The sequence below is a fragment of the Mesoplodon mirus genome, assembly GCF_964341445.2.
Source record: "Mesoplodon mirus genome assembly, chromosome: 6".
Classification (NCBI taxonomy): Eukaryota; Metazoa; Chordata; class Mammalia; order Artiodactyla; family Ziphiidae; genus Mesoplodon; species Mesoplodon mirus.
The window spans coordinates 23,797,352-23,817,908 of NC_138982.1; the positions used below are offsets into that span (position 1 = coordinate 23,797,352).

The window sequence follows — 20,557 nt, forward strand, 5'->3', positions numbered from 1 at the left end:
TCTCAATAAAGCTGTTACAATTAAAAAATAAAGCAGAGCCTGTGTTCAGTGAGTAGATAATTGAAACATAACAATAAGAGTAAAAACTGCTAATATAACTGAATTACATCCTCTTTTTTAGTATCTCCTCCTTTTATTTGCTCAATTAGTAAATCAAAAGTCAAATCCAAATGGATCATTTTACCACAGTCTCTACTTGCAAGAAGTAATAAGGATCTCTGTCAGCTCCATGCTCATAAAGCTAATATAAACTTGGGCAGTATCAGATCATAACAGAATTTTAACTTAGCTTTTCTCTGTAATATAGAGAAACAGGTTATCCTTAGGATGACAGAAATTTTTATTTTAATGCAGAAATTTTTCTAGCTAGCTGCCAGTTTTCCACTAACTTCAGGGAAATATAAATGAAAACACTAACACATTTACAGATTTAAAATCTGTGTTTTTGACAACTGTGAAGAGTCCTGAAAGTCACAACTTAGTCATCTACAAGCTAAGCTGGTGTGCAGGGCACTGAGGTCGTGAGCAACTCTAGCCAACAGCCCAGCACCTCCAACTCAGCTGGCGGTACCAAAACATTCATGGATCTGCAGCGGTCTCAGGAGAGAGCCCCTGCAAATGTCATGGGTCAATTATGATATCAATCATGATAACTGAGACTAAGGACTTCCCTGGTGGTGCAGTGGTTAAGAATCCGCCTGCCAATGCAGGAGACACAGGTTCGAGCCCTGGTCTGGAAAGATCCCACATACCACAGAGTAACTAAGGCCATGCGCCACAACTACTGAGCCTGTGTGCCACAACTACTGAAGCCTGTGCACCTAGAGCCCATGCTCCGCAACAAGAGAAGCCACCTTAATGAGAAGCCTGCGCACCGCAATGAAGAGTAGCCCCCGCTCGCCGCAGCTAGAGAAAACCCGCGTGCAGGAACAAAGACCCAACGCAGCCAAAAAATAAAAAAATTTATTTAAAAAAAAATAAGACTAAGCAAAATACATTCTATTTACTCTAAGTATATAACCGAATTTCACACAAATTATGTACAATTTTCTATGCCCACAGCCCTACAGATCTTAAAATTTTATGAACACAAACTGTTTTCTTAGATATATCATAAAGTTTTGTTTTTAAACATTAATTCTAATGTTATAATATAAAAAAAGAATTAATTTTACGCAGCCAAAAAAAAAAGACAGTATTATTGCATTTTTACCTCAAAGATGATTAAAAAAAGTGAAAAGAAAACCAAAAAATGTATAGACAGGTGTTTCCTATAAGAAGAAATAATGTAACTTATTGTCAAAGTGTTTTGTGCATGCTCTTTTAAAAGATTAGGTTTGTTCAAAACCAGAAAGAAAAAAAAACTTAAACAATACTGCAGTAGAGGATAAACACATGCTAGTTCCCGCAATACAAATCCAAGAACTGCTTACCCGGACATCACATAAGAGATGCACTGAGACCCACAAGTCCCATCTCTAACCTGACATACACACAGAACTGGGCTGTACTAGCCTCTTAAGTTACAGAAAATAAGAATAAACCACACTCCAAGTGGAAGGTGACACACACCCACCCTCACCGAGACAGCTAACAGATAAAATCCTTCTCCACTCGGATTGCCTGAATGCACCGATGCTTCCCCACACATGACCTTTACCTGCGACAGTGAGTTAACAAGTACCCAAGCCACCAAAAAGCAGGGCTGTGAGAGGCACGTGTCCCAGGAAGTGTAACACACAAAGGGAATACTTAGGCGACCGGGGATTCTGACTCTATCAGGCAGATGGCTTTAATTACTACACTTCTATAAACTAATTCATTACAGTCAGTAGGACACACATGAAGACGGCACAGCACTTTTAGAAAATCAACCACAAAAGCACTGTTAACCTTGTGCCAAAAACATGTCCAACCAAAACTGTTCTACTTTCTCTTTCTGAAGATAGTGACCACATTCTCATTGAAATATAGATAGACAGATTTACTATAAACCACAATCAAATATTTGACACCCAAACTCCAAAGGCCACAGCAATCCACTTAATACAAGCACATGAACGTCTAAGTGAAGTAGGCAAGCACGCAGGGAACCTGGGGGTGATCACCACTTCCCAGCCAGCCCCAGCACAGCGGATCCTTTGCCACCGGGGAGCACCACAAACATGAAGCGGGGCATGATCTTCACGTCTGCATGATCAGTCCAATCAACTATTTGGGGATCAATAAAAGGATCTAAAGACACTTTAGCAATAGTCCTTGCTTCTAAAGCAAATTTAGTTACCCAATCTTCACATGGTTAAAAGGATTTCATTGCAAATTTCTGAAAGCCAGCAAATCAACCAAACAAGGTATCTTTCCTACAGTGTTCTATGTCAATATCTCAATAAAAATGGGGGGAAAATAAAACTAAGTAGGTGTCTTTCCTGAAATTGTCTGAGGGAGGGGCTTATTATGTGTGACATCTACATTTTTAAATGTAAAACTATTACATATATTTTGCTTACATAACCAGTAATGATACTTTAACTAAGGCTCAATGAAAAAGTAAATCCCCAAATTTCAGATGATACCATAGTTAAGCTTTTCTTTTTTACATTAAATAGAACTATGGTTCAATTATTTAAGTTTATTTAAATAATAACCATTATGTAATTCCTTTCACAGACTCTTCAGTTTCCATGCATGTTTACAATATATTGGTTTAATCTAAGTTAAATTATTATTTGTAGTAAGTCAAGGCTAAATTAGACTAATGCATTAGGAAATAATATGATAGTAAAGTTGCAAACAGTCTAATCATCACATGATATTATATGTGGATTTCATTGATCAAAAGTGAGCCTTAAACAAGCTCATCAAAACAAAGCAATTAGTTTATTTTGCAAAGAATCTGTTGTCAAAATTTAAGCAAGGAAGTGTGTAAACTAAGTTCATATATTTACCAGTTCAGTTGTTTGTAAAAAGGTAACAAAAATAATATATGAGGTAAAACACAGTTTATTAAAAAAAAAAAGATTCAAACCGTTAAAACAAATATTATCCTAAGAAACAAGGGATTTTAGTTTAATTCAAACTGAAGTTTTTCCACAAATCAATCCACTTACACAAATTGGCCACCAAAGCCTAAACAATGATCTGTCATCTGAAACAGCTTTGATGTAACATAGTCTTAAGCGTGACAAAAAAAGTCTTACTATTAAACAGTTTTTCCTAACAAAGAATCATTTGTTCTAGCTGAGTGAAACTTTCTTCGAATGTTATTATTGCAAGTTTATATACTATATATGACTCTCATGTAAAGAAGCAAATTAAATTCACCACAAACATTAAGTCTTATTAGAATTTTTCCTACACAAAATAGCTGTCAACTAGCCACAGATCCATCTGCAAAACTTTCACTTTCACTAACATCCATAGTTGCTATCTTTGCTTTCAAATAAAAACAAAATCAGTGGAATCAGAAATCACACCCAACAATGCACTCCATATTGGAAACCTGCCCTCTCACCTCTGATGCACACCACCACCAATTTAAACGACAAAAACTCCACGCTGGCCTGGTTTCAACACTGAGCTCACATCAAAACAGAAAGAAATGTCTTAAAACAGCCAAACAGCCATCTTGCAACTACTGCACCAGATGCAAGATACTGTTTAAGGTGGGAGATAGTTTCTCTCCTCTTTCCACTATGTACCTGCACATCATTAATCATTTCTGGGCAAGCACTTTAACTTCCTACAAGTAAACTCAGACCAGAAAGCTGAGGGTGTGTGGTCGTAAAGGAGAGAGCGTTTTAAATTCAACCTGCCTCCAATCACCCGTTCTGACTTAGTCACAAGCCATGACGACAAGAAGTAATGTAAACCATGAAGAGCACTGTTTAATGTTCCAGCACTTTTAAAAATCAATTTCCAACAGGATAACGATTGAATAATTATCAAATAGCAAATATTTTAGCCACGCTGTTACTGCACCATTGAAGAAATCATTTAAAACCCTCACGCCTCTTCCACTAAAAGGTGACTGTATTTGTTACCCTATAATTTCACTACCTTACTGTTACTGCGTTACTGCTTTTTTGGTGACGCCACTCTACCACTGCAAACATACTTGCGGAATATCCCATTTCTGCAGAGACAACCGCCACCACTGCCTTCCACAGTCATTAAAGTCCAAACCACAGTGATGTTTTTACTAACTAATCAGGCTACAACAACAATAGTTACCCATCAGACCAACAGTTCAATTACCTCTTCTGCCAAAGACACAAATAAATAAAAATCCGTAAGTACTTACCTACAGTTGGGAGGCGGGTCCAATGTAATTTCTGCAAGTTCCTTCTGAATTCTTCAAAATAAAGACAAAGAAAGTTACGTTAAAATGTCTTCACTCTTTTAATATTTCATTAAAATTATACTTTTACACTAGTATTTCCCGCTTGTATGCTTTTAATTTGAAATACTAATACTGTATAAATCACCATATACAATACCAATAAAGTAGTCATTTCTGCCACAGTTTTGACAATGCGCCTACAAAGAGCGACGAGACTGGCCACCATCGGTGCTTGCAGCCTGTGTTAGCAACACTATGACTTCAATGAAAACTTCGTTAAGCCACTGCTAACACTAACCAAAATTTCTAGTTTAAATTGGAAATGTTTGCCACACTATTTATGGATCATTCCAACTTCTGATCTGTACTAGAACATTCCATATAGGATGGAAAAATGATCATATTAAGTTGAATCCAAGCATCCTGACTGAGCCAATCAACTGGTGAAGAAAGGATTATCAGGATCTCATTCTAAAACCCAAAACCGCTATCAAAGTATAAATGGTATTATTATTATTCCCTGAAGCCTCTAGGTTGGAGCAAGTTGAGGCTTTCAAGTTTCAATAAGGCTTACTAGAATTCCTTCATTTTAAAGTAACTGCATGAGCTTTGTGCAAAGGGGGGAAAAAAAAGAACTTTTATTTTAAAAACGTGTTTTTGCCCTCATGAGTTATTTTCATCTTTTATTTTTAACTGCACCTAACCCCCTATACATATACAAAGGCTAACAGTGCTACACTGTTTTGTAAGAGTATACTTAGCAACCTTCTATCATCCATGTATTATTAAAAGCAGGCTTTGTTAAGCCTAATTTTTTTAAATTCTCAAAACCACTTCTTCTCCTCTGCCTGGGTTTTAAAATATGAGATTCACTAACTGCTGGATGCCTGCTCTTTTGGTAATGACAGGTGACTAAAAGTACCATAGAAAAATAAGAATTTTAACAAAGACATTTATTCTCAAACAGTTTCATTCTATGCCTTTTTCAAGACAACAAACGGAAGCTCAGAACTGGTGCAAATCCCCCAGAAGGACTGCCACCAACCTCCCAAATGAAGCACATGGTCCAGATATAATGGTCACTTCTCTAAGCAATGTGACTCAGGGTTGGGGAGGCATTATGAAGTAGAGTAAGACTAACAAATTTAAAGCCAAAAAACCTATTAATTCTGCTATCCCATTAACTGAGGATTCTTGGGCAAAAAGACTGCTCACACCTGCTCCCTCTCTTTAGGCCTCAATTTTCTCCCCTATAAAATGAAGAGGTTCTAACTAGGACAAATTCCATGACCTCTTATCATTAGAACATATGATTTCCTTTTAATATGGACTCTGTGATGTGTTTATAGGCATTTAAAGTACATATGGCCCAGAATTAAATAAGAGAAATCTCAAAGGTCTGATAAAGGAGACCACCCTTTGTGGATTTCACACAAAAATATAAATAAAACAGGCACTTGAAAACAAAATGGGTAAGTCCAGGTTAAAGACAGCAAACTGAGAACACACACATTCACCTCCCACTCCTTCAGGACCCCATGGTAATGGGGGGCGGGGGGAGCAGGTGGAGATACAGAAAGTGCAAAAAGGAATAAACTGCAAAGAGAAGGGGGTGGTCACCAAAGGAGGAGAAATTTCAGTGTATTTCTGGAAGACAAAGCAGATGGGTGTAGATCAAACAGGTTGAGATGGTCAAGAGAGGATTGCAGAGTACATAAAGATTAAAAAAGACCTACTATTTGGGGAGTGGGGAGAAAGACAGTCAGAAATCCCAGAAGAGATTACATTTTCTGCCTAAGAAAATCATAGATCGAACAGGAAGGAAACTAATACGTAAAATAATTTTAATCATGTAACAGATATTAAGGGATAAAACAGAAAGATTTGCCCTATTTCACCTAAATGCTATGACTCACTGGGGAGCCCTGAGATCATAACACTGGACTTAGAGGAAATCTAATCCTAACACCGTGTTTGGTCTGGCACTAAATATTTACGTAAACGTACAGTTTATTGGCCTTTTACTTACAGATAAAGCGCAGAAGACAGGTTGTAGTTGCACTACACAATGAAAACTTTACTAACTTTGAAGATGTGAAATTGGGTGTAGCTAATAGAAGCCAACAAAAAGTGGATGGGGTGGTGTGAGTAGATGGAAAGAAGAACAAAGGTACTAATATCCCCATTTTACAAACGAGGGAACCAAGGAATACTGCTGAAATGTGAGGGAATAAGAAATAGTGGCTTAACTATATTATTTAGTTTAGAAAGACAACCAATACTCTTTCTTTTAAATATAACTATCATTAACTGGGAGGAGGGAAAAAAAAGAAAGCAGGTGAACAAGCTACATCCTCAAATGTCATAGCAAGGAGACAAAAGATATTATTTAAGTTAACAATTCAACAAGTAGGTATGTGCATATGATTTAGGGTTGTGCAGAAAACCAGCAGCAGGACAAACCAGAGACAGCCAAAGGAATGCAACTGGGACAGGGAGAGTGTGTCAACAGAAAACTGTTGCTTTTCATTAAAAATGTCTCTGTGCTGTTTAATCTGTTACCAGAAACATGAATAACTTTCATAAAATTTTTCTATTTAAGTACAGTTGATTTACGATATTGTGTTAGTTTCAAGTGTACAGTAAAGTGATTCTGATATATACATATATATATATACACACATACCTATATAAGTGTGTGTGTATACACATATATATACTTGTGTTTTTAAAATAAGAGGACCAAAAGAACAGGCATTCAAAAGAGCACGCTTAAACTGTCAAAGAAAACTATTTTTAACATAAAAGAACTTCTTTGGGATCTTCAAATAACTCATCTTGCTTTATACTTATACTGTCCCGTTTGGTTTAAAAAATTGATGTCATAATTTTGTCACATAATTCTATAATGGAACTTGAAACCCCTCCAGATATCTATAATTCTAAATCTAATTATTCAATACAAAAAGCAATCTATAAACTTGCAATTGATAAACTTGACAATTCTGAGCAGTGAGTCAATATACTATAATATATTTTGAGCCACTGCTACCAAAGAATGGCTGTATTTCTCTTGACAGAAAAGATTATACTAAGAATTGCTATTTAAACGGTTGCAAGATGTCCTGCTGTTTTCAATAACAGCAATTCAATTCTATCTCGAAAGTTGTAATCATGGTATGTATTAAGTTTCTCAGTCTTGACACACGGGGTAAGGAAGGCAGCTATTTCAGGCACTGTCCCTTGGGGTGACGAAAAATGAAAAAGTATCAATAATTCACACTTACTGTGTACCTTTTACATGATGATCTTAGGCTACTAAAAGTGAATTAAATAAATCTCACAGAATTTTCTAAGTATTACCGTTTTATCAGTCCCCATTTAGGAAACTAAGGTTAGTAACTGTACACTGCTAAGGTGAAAAGACAAGCAATTATCTTGCTAAGTCAAATAAACAAAAAGACCTCTCCTCTCTCTTATCAGAACTTTTAAGACAAAATTCTTTCTTGAGACATAAATCAACTAGACAATAGACTAACTCGAGTTTCTGTCCAGCAGTGCCACTCCCTTAGTCGTTATGATACAGAAGTCAGTGACTGCACATGGTTACGGAGTCAAGTCAGAAGCAAAATACAGACTAAATTTCACTTTGTAAGACTTCACCCAATACCTTAAATGTTCCAGGAATGGTAAGAGTATAGCACGCGACTGTCATCTGCTAAAAAGAAAGGGGAGCGGAGGACGGGGGCCACAATCATGATTCATTCAGCTTTGACTGAAGAAAACGGCACCAAAATGACACAAAAATGGGGGCAATATGAAACATTCATTTTAACACCAACATATTGGACTTATGGTTCAGAAAAATGAAGCGGTGTATAGGTATTGACATGTTTAAAACACAAACATATTTTAGGCTAAAGAAAATTCAGTAACTTACTCAGGGCCAAACAGGACATGAATATATGACATGGGAATTCACAAAGGTGTTTGCTTAACAGTTATTATTTTAAAAACCTTCATCCACTTAGATGACTTTCTATATTCTCCTACCGTCCGCATTCCTCAAAACCTTCCAAAATGAATTCATTCTCAAAAAGAAAACATCATGCAACTCATTACTAAAATTTTTTAAATCTCAAAGTAGTCTCTGAATTAACCCAGAAAACACAGAGCCATTGCAAGTAATAAACCTAGAGTTTAATTCTGAATGGTGATACGTACCACGTACCTGTGAATCTAAAAGACCACTGATTTTTAAGACACCCTAAATTAATGATTGTGCGCATCAACTGTAAGATGCATCCTGATTTCAGGAACATTAAAAAGTTTTTAAATGCACATTCAGAATCAAGAAAATACAATAATTATGCAAGATTATCTATAAAGAGTATTACTTCATTCTTATGTGGAAAACAAACTTAGATGAGCCTATATAATAAAAGTTCACACTGGAATATATGTACACTGAAATCAACCTTTCAACCTAACAAAAATTTAGAGTCTAAAGCCAAGTATCATCCCTAGGACAGTATTATATTATATCCAGTAAAATCACAATGTCCACTCTGAACAAAGGTAGTATGCAATAAATGTGATTTAAAATTCACATTTACAGGGACTTCCCTGGTGGCACAGTGGTTAAGACTCGGAGCTCCCAATGCAGGGGGCCCGGGTTCCATCCCTGGTCAGGTAACTAGATCCCACATGCATACCGCAACTAAGAGTTCGCATGCCACAACTAAGGAGCCCGTGAGCCACAACCAAGGAGCCTACCTGCTGAAACTAAGACCTGGTGCCACCAAATAAGTAAATAGATAAATAAATTAAATAAATATTTTTTAAAATTCATATTGACAGACAGTACAGTCAATTCAATGAAGAGCTCAAAATAGATGTTTTATTGAATTGACTAGTCCATTTAATGAAATCATCAAAATTTGTTACTTCAGGCATAGTCCAACTACAAATAAGACAAATATATATATACAAAACAAATATAACTAGAGGTATAGCAAATATACCAAGAGTGATACAGACATTATCGAGAGAACATAACGTGATAAGAGCATGCCAATTTTTTAAGAAACAAATTCAAACCAAAGAAGAGCAAAAATGCATCAAAGAAATAACTAAAATCTCCCTCTTAACTCTGAAGAAGACATAAATTAATTTTTACCATAGTTTAAATAAAATTCCCAGGAATTCCCTGGCAGTCCAGTGGTTAGGATTCTGCACTTTCACTGCTGGGGCCCAGGTTCTATCGCTGGTCAGGGAACTAAGATCCCACAAGCCGTGGAGCATGGCCAAATAAGTAAATAAATAAATTTCCCATTTAATATTTTCTGTATCCAACATTACTTCTCTGTAATACCTGAAAACTGAAATTTTTTTTTCAAGAAAACATGTTTCTACACCTAATTATTAATTCTACAATTATAGCACATTTTATGCAATTGAACATCTATGTGCAAAGTACTTTTCTTGAGTTACTATAAAAATCTGAGTTTTTCTAGTTTAACAAATAGCGTTAAGTCCTCAGAGTTTAACATATACCTCATTTTCCTAAAGTTTATCAAATGGACTTGGAGAAATATCACTGTAGACTTTAACTGGCTGTGAGGACGGGACCGTTATTATCCCCATTTTACAGAAGATAAAGCTGAGGCTTAGAAATGTTAAATTATGCATCTAATATCACAGAGAGACTAAATGCTAGAACCTAGAATCAAACCCGGATCCAGACGATTAACTCTGGCTCACAAAATGATACTATTTGGAAAAGACGTCTCATCTGAATAGAAATCATTTATCAATAATAACAAGTTAGAATTTTATTTTGAAACTGCCTCTAACTTGGATCTTCTGAACACGTTAGTACTGGGACTCTAATCTCCACAGAAGATCCAACTCCTACAACACACTCAAGATCTAAGGCAGCCAGTAAAAAACTATCGTGACCCTATTATGTTAGGCACTGTGGTGAATTAAAAACATGTTAAGTCCCTGCGCTGGCTCGTGAGTCCCAATGTTCTCCTCAGTTGTTAGAACTTAAGCAGAGACGGTGGGGGAAACAAAATTAACCTTCACTATCAACAAAATTGGGGAAAAGGAAAAGGGAAGAATTAAGTTTTTTGTATTGGGTTTTTGGCGGGGGCGGTTTTTTACTTAAAAAATTAGCAGTGAAGCAGCATTTTTATACTTAAAACAAATAGTAAGTGACTAAGTCACTTCAGACACTGTCCCGTAAGCCACCCAGAGACCATCTAGAGGAAGGTCATCAATCACAGTTTGAAAACCACAGATTCACAGGAATATATCTGTCAGTGGAGGGATTTTTTTCAGCCAGGAAGCAACTCAAAAGACCCTTCTTACTCTCAGCAGTGCAGTAATACCAGTTGCTATTATGAGCCAATCAGACACTGACTGATTAGAGTTTCTCCATTTACATGGGCCACAATCTGTACTTGAGTACCTCCTACCCACCCACCCCCACCTCCTTTCCTTCATCTAAATGCCCTATGTTCTCCATCCCCACCTTCCTTATCCGCTCTAACTCCACCCCCACTTCCCCGCAGCAGGGCATTTTGTGTTGCCACCAGGTCCACCAGCTGAGGCCTCCTGTATTTGTGGTGTGCCAGCAGAAACAAACTGAACCCTTTCCCCACGCTGGCATATTCGCGTACAGAGGCTCGAAGGTTTAAAGTTCAAGGCTACCTGACTGTCACACAGCTCTTTCAACAGAGGTCAGGGGTCAGCAGCACACGTCTGGAAAAGGGAAACTGAGAACCCTAGTCCCTTGGAGCGGGCTGCTCACCGCGCACCGTCACCCTAACACCTCTCCCTAGAAAGTCACGTCCTGCCAGGGGCCTGAGAAGCTTCTTCCCAATCCTGTGGACTGACTAGGCCAGAGAGAAACAAGGTCCACTAGCCCACATGGTTTATAATCTTTGGGATGGGTTCCCCCTAATTCACACTACCGAGTAAAATATAAAGGTATCATTCAACATTCAGACATTCCACTATGCCTAAAATTTAGACTGCTTTTCTTTATACTTCCTATTTGATATAAAAAAGGTATTAAAACAAGAACAGTCCATCACAGGACCAGGCAAGATTCTACTAAATTCAATTCACCTTTAAATTATTTACCAAGAGATATTCTGTAATGTAACAATATTAGAGCAGATTTGTCTGCTGAGTCCAATGACATGCCAATCATCATAAGCAACTGATGTGGCAATAGGGAATCACTCAAATATCTTCCTTCCAGATCTAGCTATTCTCTGCAGAAAAAGAAAATCTGTATCAAGACTGAACCACTGCCTAATATGCTGAAACCAAGACGCATTTGTTACTAAACTCCTGCATTTCTCACTTTACTAACAGGAGTAGTAGGAAATACAGTACCATCCATCCAGTAACTATTTCAATGGACTCCCACTCTTTATTCTCTGCTACTGAACAGAATAAAATATTAGTGGTCAAGGAACCATAAATCAAACCATCACACTTTTACATGCATTTTCCTATACATACTCACCTAACAATACATAAACACACACACACGTGCACACACACGCACACACACGCACACACACATGCTATGGACATGTACTTTATAAATTTGCCACGCTGTTTAACTGACTTTAAATACCAAAAAGTTCATATTGCATACAGTTAAAACCATGAAAAAGAAGTAATCTTGAAGAAGAAAGAAAAGTCCATGAACTTCATGGTCCACATCCCAGATAAATGACTAAATGCAAGAGAAAGACAGAACTTAAGATGATAAATTGATACTGAAACCGAAGAGGTCACAGTAGTTGCGGTACCTTTTAGCACTAGTGGACAACTTAGCAGCTGTTTTGCTGGATATTTTCCCCTCCTTTTTCTTGGGCTGAACTTGTTCTCTCTCTGGCTCTTGCTGGACACTTTCACGCTGGTCTCCATCAGAACTTCCTCCACTAGTGCTCGGACTGTCATCCACTCTTTGGGCCTCAGTGGACATGTTAGATCCTGGATCAGAGAGTTAAAAATCATTTATTCAGTTGTGGGAGGACTGCAGTAAGGCACCTCAAGAAGAGAGAGACAGGGCTTCCCTGGTGGCGCAGTGGTAGAGAGTCCGCCTGCCGATGCAGGGGACACGGGTTCGTGCCCCGGTCCAGGAAGATCCCACGTGCCGCGGAGCTGCTGGGCCCGTGAGCCATGGCCGCTGAGCCTGCGCGTCCGGAGACTGTGCTCCGCAATGGGAGAGGCCACAGCAGTGAGAGGCCCACGTACCGCAAAAAAAAAAAAAAAAAAAAAGGAAGAGAGAGACAATGAATCTTAGACGAACCAAGGAAAGCTCACTATAAAATGAATGACTTGGTCACTTTACAAAACAGTTCTGGGAGTTGCCAAAACTTTTCTTTCATCCATTCAAAGTGTACTGAGGAGAGAAATGAAAAGATACAAAATATGTACACAAAATGCTCATAGCAACATTATTCATAGAACCAAAAAGAGGAAACAACTCAAATGTCCACTAACTGATGAACGGATAAACCAAGTTTGGTATATCCAAACGATGGACTATTACTCAGCCACATAAAGGAATGAAGTATAGTATCTACATGCTACAACATGGATGAACTTTGAAAACATTATGCTACGTGAAAGAAGCCAGTCACAAAGGACCACAAACTGCATGATTCCATTTATATGAAACATCCAGAATAGGTAAATCCACAAAGACAGAAAAGTCAATAAGCGACTGCCAGGGGCTGGGAGTGAGGAAAGAATGGGAAAGGGCTGCTAATAGGTGCAAAGTTTCCCTTTGGGGTGATGAAATGTTCTTAAATTAGATAATGCTGATGTTGTACAACTCTAAATATTCTAAAAACCACAGAGTTACACATTTTCAAAGAGTGAATTTTACAGTACGTGAATTACACGGCAATAAATCTGTTAGCAAAAAAACCTGAGGGCCCACTGCCCACCAGGCACTGTGCTAGGCCCTTTGGTCCCACAAGCATGACAAATCTGACCCAGTGGGTAAGCCAACTTGCTAAGTGCTGTAACAGAGGTTAGTAAAAACAGCCACAAGAACAGAGGAATGGGGCACACTTTCACACCAATATCACATGAATACATCCTCCGGGCTGGGCTAAGGTCAAAATCCTCTAAACCAGTCAATTGTCTAAAGTAACCTTTGTGATAACAGAAGAACACAGAGGCCTCCGTGACTCTAGATAAAAACTGAGCTGTATCACAGTGCCAGCGCCGATCCGACAATATACCAAGCAACCATGTTTCACAGGAGATGAAGGCTTTATGGAAACACTGAAGGGTTCTTTTTTTCTTCCCGCCCAGTCTGATGAAATATCCCTCAAGGCTTTCAAATTCCCTGTGCCCTGAGCTCAATGCTCCACAAGCAACTCTGATTACCAACTCAATTTCCTCAATACCTTGGTACACAGGTATTGTAAGTTGTTATAACCTAGATAACACAAACAAAGTGCCAGTCCTCTCTTCGCAACTGTCGTTCTATCATAATCAGTTTCTGAGTTTGAGTGCCATGAGTACATCCCCTGTGACCCGGCTAGCTTAGAGTTTACTGACAAATCAAACCCAAACTGACAAAACCCACACCCAGGCTCTCACGATGTTACTGTCACCTCATAACCACTTGAGATGGTGCAGCTACCTTCTGAGGTACCTCTTCTTCTTCTTTTTTTTTTTTTTTGCGGTACGCGGGCCTCTCACTGCTGTGGCCTCTCCCGTTGCGGAGCACAGGCTCCGGACGCACAGGCTCAGCGGCCATGGCTCACGGGCCCAGCCGCTCCGCGGCATGTGGGATCTTCCCGGACCGGGGCACGAACCCGTGTCCCCTGCATCGGCAGGCGGACTCTCAACCACTGCGCCACCAGGGAAGCCCGTACCTCTTCTTTAAAAAACAAAACTACCTTTAAGAAGTGACATTAGGGGCTTCGCTGGTGGCACAGTGGTTGGGAGTCCGCCTGCCGATGCAGCGGACACGGGTTCGAGCCCCGGTCCGGGAAGATCCCACATGCCGCAGAGCAACTAAGCCCATGCACCACAACTACTGAGCCTGCGCTCTAGAGCCCGTGAGCCACAACTACTGAGCCTGTGTGTCTGGAGCCTGTGCTCCACAACAAGAGAGGCCGCGACAGTGAGAGCCCCGCGCACCGCGATGAAGAGTGGCCCCCACTCGCCGCAACTAGAGAAAGCCCTGGCACAGAAACAAAGACCCAACACAGCCAAATTAATTAATTAATTAATTAATTAAATTAAAAACAAAAGAAGTGACATTAACAACACAAAATATACCTTTAAGAATCACAGATAAATGGGACAAATTCCTTTTGAAAAAGATACTATGTTACTCTCAGTCAAATCAGGACTTGAAATAAAACTGTATTTGACAGATTGAGAATTAAGAATCAATACGTAAAAGAGAGACGTCTCAAATAAAGCACTGTTTTTTATTACTATAATCGGTCCAAATGTATAGCTAGCTGACAATGATTAAAATTCATCATCACCAAAGATTTAACTTGTAGCTTGCTCTAAATCAAAGTGATTTCCTAATACAGACCTTTAGTGGTTGAAATTTGTATGGTAACACAAACCAAAAAGCACTGCAAGAGAACGGAGGAATCAGGAAGTACAGGGGGTGAAGAGTCAACAGAAATTCCTGAACGTCTTCAATAAGACAACATGCAAACACTGCACCACCACCCTCTCACCCTCAACGGCCCCCTCCTCCATGCAGCTCTGAAACACACAGGGAACCCTGACCGCTTTTCCCTCTACCCTGTAAATGGAGAGCATGAGTCTCCACAGCCGTGACATCTTTTATGAGCACTAAAGTCACTTAACAGAATCCTGAAACACACAGGGAACCCTGACCGCTTTTCCCTCTACCCTGTAAATGGAGAGCGTGAGTCTCCACAGCCGTGACATCTTTTATGAGCACTAAAGTCACTTAACAGAATCCTGAAACACACAGGGAACCCTGACCGCTTTTCCCTCTACCCTGTAAATGGAGAGCGTGAGTCTCCACAGCCGTGACATCTTTTATGAGCACTAAAGTCACTTAACAGAATCCTGAAACACACAGGGAACCCTGACCGCTTTTCCCTCTACCCTGTAAATGGAGAGCATGAGTCTCCACTGCCGTGACATCTTTTATGAGCACTAAAGTCACTTAACAGAATCCTGAAACACACAGGGAACCCTGACCGCTTTTCCCTCTACCCTGTAAATGGAGAGCGTGAGTCTCCACAGCCGTGACATCTTTTATGAGCACTAAAGTCACTTAACAGAATCCTGAAACACACAGGGAACCCTGACCGCTTTTCCCTCTACCCTGTAAATGGAGAGCATGAGTCTCCACAGCCGTGACATCTTTTATGAGCACTAAAGTCACTTAACAGAATCCTGAAACACACAGGGAACCCTGACCGCTTTTCCCTCTACCCTGTAAATGGAGAGCGTGAGTCTCCACAGCCGTGACATCTTTTATGAGCACTAAAGTCACTTAACAGAATCCTGAAACACACAGGGAACCCTGACCGCTTTTCCCTCTACCCTGTAAATGGAGAGCGTGAGTCTCCACAGCCGTGACATCTTTTATGAGCACTAAAGTCACTTAACAGAATCCTGAAACACACAGGGAACCCTGACCGCTTTTCCCTCTACCCTGTAAATGGAGAGCGTGAGTCTCCACAGCCGTGACATCTTTTATGAGCACTAAAGTCACTTAACAGAATCCTGAAACACACAGGGAACCCTGACCGCTTTTCCCTCTACCCTGTAAATGGAGAGCGTGAGTCTCCACAGCCGTGACATCTTTTATGAGCACTAAAGTCACTTAACAGAATCCTGAAACACACAGGGAACCCTGACCGCTTTTCCCTCTACCCTGTAAATGGAGAGCGTGAGTCTCCACAGCCGTGACATCTTTTATGAGCACTAAAGTCACTTAACAGAATCCTGAAACACACAGGGAACCCTGACCGCTTTTCCCTCTACCCTGTAAATGGAGAGCGTGAGTCTCCACTGCCGTGACATCTTTTATGAGCACTAAAGTCACTTAACAGAATCCTGAAACACACAGGGAACCCTGACCGCTTTTCCCTCTACCCTGTAAATGGAGAGCATGAGTCTCCACAGCCGTGACATCTTTTATGAGCACTAAAGTCACTTAACAGAATCCTGAAACACACAGGGAACCCTGACCGCTTTTCCCTCTACCCTGTAAATGGAGAGCATGAGTCTCCACTGCCGTGACATCTTTTATGAGCACTAAAGTCACTTAACAGAATCCTGAAACACACAGGGAACCCTGACCGCTTTTCCCTCTACCCTGTAAATGGAGAGCATGAGTCTCCACAGCCGTGACATCTTTTATGAGCACTAAAGTCACTTAACAGAATCCTGAAACACACAGGGAACCCTGACCGCTTTTCCCTCTACCCTGTAAATGGAGAGCATGAGTCTCCACTGCCGTGACATCTTTTATGAGCACTAAAGTCACTTAACAGAATCCTGAAACACACAGGGAACCCTGACCGCTTTTCCCTCTACCCTGTAAATGGAGAGCATGAGTCTCCACAGCCGTGACATCTTTTATGAGCACTAAAGTCACTTAACAGAATCCTGAAACACACAGGGAACCCTGACCGCTTTTCCCTCTACCCTGTAAATGGAGAGCATGAGTCTCCACTGCCGTGACATCTTTTATGAGCACTAAAGTCACTTAATAGAATCCTGAAATTTTATATCAGTATGTTTCACATCTAGCTCTAACAGTCCTAACGTATTTCTTGCTTTTTTTTCCCTTTCATTGCTATTTCACTTAAATTCTCACCCTTGGATTTAACACTGACTTTTTTTTCAGCTTACTTCTTTCAGTAAAAGAAATATATCAGAAGTTTCAAACCTTATAAGTATGTATATAAGAGCATGTTAGATAGAGCAGATGTGCATGGGAGTAAGAAAGAGAATAATTCTCAGAGAAAGGCCCTCAGATACAGCAAAATGCTGCTGGCAATATTTTGAGATATGTGAAATGAGTGAGAAATTATTTTATACATCTTAAACCAGAAGCAATCCATTATATGACAAACATTTGGAAACCTAAATAAAATTCTTTTTACTGAACCTCCAGCTTCAGTTTAATAAACTATGCCTAGAAATTCAGTTGTATATTACATTAGTTATCAAGCTACACGTTCGTCTTAATATTTTTATTTATGTGTAACTACATAATATCTAATAATGCCACAAGTATATATAATTAGTTAAAAGACTACTTCATGATATAATCTGAGCCATAATCTGAAACCCAAATTTCAGAAACTGCTCCAGAATATCAGAAGACTAAAATTAGTCTCACTAGAGAACTACTAAAATACCCAAATAGATGTATAATTTCTACAGTTTCACAATAAGGAAAAAAGATTATTGCCACTTTTGACCTAAGATACCTTATTTTGTCCAAATCTTAACCTACAGATGATAAATTCGCTCAAGGCCACGAATAACCACTATAGAAACTTGTAGAAACAAAGTTTTCATATCTTTTTCAAACATCAAGAGTAAGGGGAAATTCTGTGGCTGTTGGTTTTTGAATGCCTGCTTACAGAAAAAGTACGGGGAAAAATTAAGTGACAACTAATCTTATTGAGAAAAAACTGTCTATAAGCATTTTAATTAGTTACAAGACTGGTGTTTTGTCTCTCTGAAGTACAAATGAATGTAACTTCCTGAATTAAAACTCTCTAAATGTTATCTTCTAAATCAGTGCTTTAAAATCATCTTTTAACATTAATTCCTAAATAGCTAATTTGATCCAATTATCTAGAGTGAAGGTAAACTTGAATCCCACCATTATAAACATAGAGCTACTCTTCCATGATAGTTTCAAAGATATTAAGATACTTAAATTTATATTTTTGCTTTGTACTCTAAGTAAAACCTGGCTTCTAAATATAAAATAGTAAAGTAGAACTTTCCTCAAATACGAGTTATATTAAGAGTTTAGATATCGTTCTTTCTTCAACACACAAATTACCTAAACCTGTATTAGCTATGTACTCCATATTGTAAATTACAGTCTTGGAAATTAGCAACGTCCAAAATGAAACTCACATGTTCCATAAAAATGAAATGATTTGGTTATAAATATTACTGATAACATAAAAACAACCATAGTCACTCCATAAATCCGGATTACTGTCCAGATAAGCCTTATAAGTGTACCTCACGGTATAAAACTGCAAAAGCAAGTGTGCCTTTGAGCTTTTACAACAGGAAAACGCATAATTCTGTCATCTGATTTCTTGCTATTTGTCTTCCCACTCACGTTTCCAAACTTTTCTAAAATGTAAAATAATTTATATTATATGCAGAATATCTAGCAATAGCCAGCTTTGCACTTACCTGCAGAGATATTTATGCACGAAATAATCGTGGAACACCCAAGTTTTGAGGAAAAGGTGCTATGTCCTGGAGGGGAGCACCTTTCTATAATGGGGTACGACATTATATGAAACCCTCCGTCATTGGCATCAGCCCACATACAAAACTCTAAACAGCCAAGGAGCATCCAAACTGAGTAAACACAAATATTTAGATTCCCAAGGTCCAGACTGAATTATCACCTATTCAGAAACATACATTTTTAGGAATCAGGGATTTTAAAAAAAACAACAACAAAAAACTAAGAAGAACTTAAAATCTTTCTGAAAGGCGAGATACTCTTAAGGTAAACCCTAGCATTTCCTTTTTTACTCTTAAATAGAAATATTTGAGTAGACGCTCAAGAATACACAAGGCAAGACGATGAATCTTGAAGACATGCAAATAGGTCTAACAGCCACCGAGCACAGGATGAGGTCTTTCTAAAGCGGCCTTAATTTCCTTAAGGGAAGATGGATTGGACATTTCTGGTCGGTCGTGGGAAAAAAACCACAAGAAGCTACGCTTTATCTTCATTAGAAATGGTAAAGGGCAAAAGGATCAAAACACTAAGAGAGAAGAGAGAGGGAGGGGGGAGAAGAGGGGGAGGGCGGGGGGAGAATCCAGTTTCGAACCAGGCCAGTGGGAGCTGCAGAGAAGAGGTTGGAGAAAAATGGGCTTGGGCTCCAAACTGTGACAAGCGCTGGGCTTCACAAAAGATCAGGACAACACACACTCCACACCAGGGCAAACACAAACACACCCCACCGGGTCTCCAGGCGGGCCCCGGGGGGGCCAGACCCTGCACTCGCCCGGAGAGACACCATGTGCTGCAATTATGCAATTAGTGAAAATAGCAGAAGACCGAGCCGGGCACTTTCCACCGTGACATTTATCCTGTACTTTTGCAAAGACTTAGTTCCATGATGCGGCTGGAGAGGGATGGGGAACCGAGAACGGAAGGGGGTAGAGGATGGGCAGGGAGGGAAGAGGCAGGAGGAGGGGTGGATGGGGAGGAGGGGGAGGGGTGGAAAGGGCGAGAAACCGGGGCAGGAGGCTCGCGGGAGGGGGCGCGGGGACGGGGGCACGCGGGGCGCGGGGAGGGAACCGGGGCCCGAGCGGCACCGAGGGGAGCGGGGGATCGGGGCGGGGGCCCAGCGGGTACCTGAGGGAGGGGCGTCCGCGCAGGTCGCGGGCTCGAGCCCCAGCCCGGGGAGAGGAGTCTGCGGAGGCGCGGGGGAAAGGGGCGCAGAGGAGGCCCCGGTGACGGGATGTCCCCGCGGACCGTCCGGTCACCGAACCCGGACCTGCGCACCGCGCACCGGACCGCCCGGCCACGCCTGTGTCCCCGCCGCGCCCGCGCCCGCCCGGACTCACCCCCGGCGCCGCCGCCGCCGCCCCCGGCCGTTCCAGCTCCGGCTCCCGAGGCTGCTGCCCGCGGCTGTCGCTGTGGCCGCCCCTGAGTCCTGGAAAGTAGAGCCACCGCCTCCGTGAGCCGCCGCCGCCGCCCGGCCGTCCGCGCGCGCGCCCGCGACTGCGCGTGCCCGCGCGCCCGCCCGGGAGAGACCGCGAGAGCGCGAGTCCCACGTCGGCCCGCCGCGCCGCGCGCCTCCCTGCCCCCTCCCCGCTCCGCCCCTCCTCCGCGGGCGCGCGGCCGCGAGGGGGCGGCGGCGGGCGCGCGCACGGCGGGGCCCCGCGGCCGGGCGAGAAGGCTGAAGGCGGCGCGGAAAAGTGAAGTGACAGCCGGGT

At 40.9% G+C, this 20,557-nt stretch overlaps 1 protein-coding gene across 2 annotated transcripts in view; it reads right to left on the reverse strand.

Annotated features, from left to right (window-relative positions):
- LOC309806948 (ubiquitin-conjugating enzyme E2 E2) overlaps positions 1 to 20,307 on the reverse strand; it is a 357,479-nt gene extending 337,172 nt beyond the window's left edge. For both annotated transcript variants that reach the window (XR_014294465.1, XM_082626045.1), the window contains exons 1-3: positions 20,186 to 20,307; positions 12,175 to 12,358; positions 4,301 to 4,351 (exon numbers count right to left, since the gene is read on the reverse strand). Coding sequence is in view for 1 of the 2 variants with exons in the window: in XM_082626045.1 (XP_082482171.1) it covers positions 4,301 to 4,351; positions 12,175 to 12,350 (227 nt within the window). In the remaining variant the exon portion in view is untranslated. The remainder of the gene's footprint in view (positions 1 to 4,300; positions 4,352 to 12,174; positions 12,359 to 20,185) is intronic.
- Between the last annotated feature and the right edge of the window lie 250 nt (positions 20,308 to 20,557).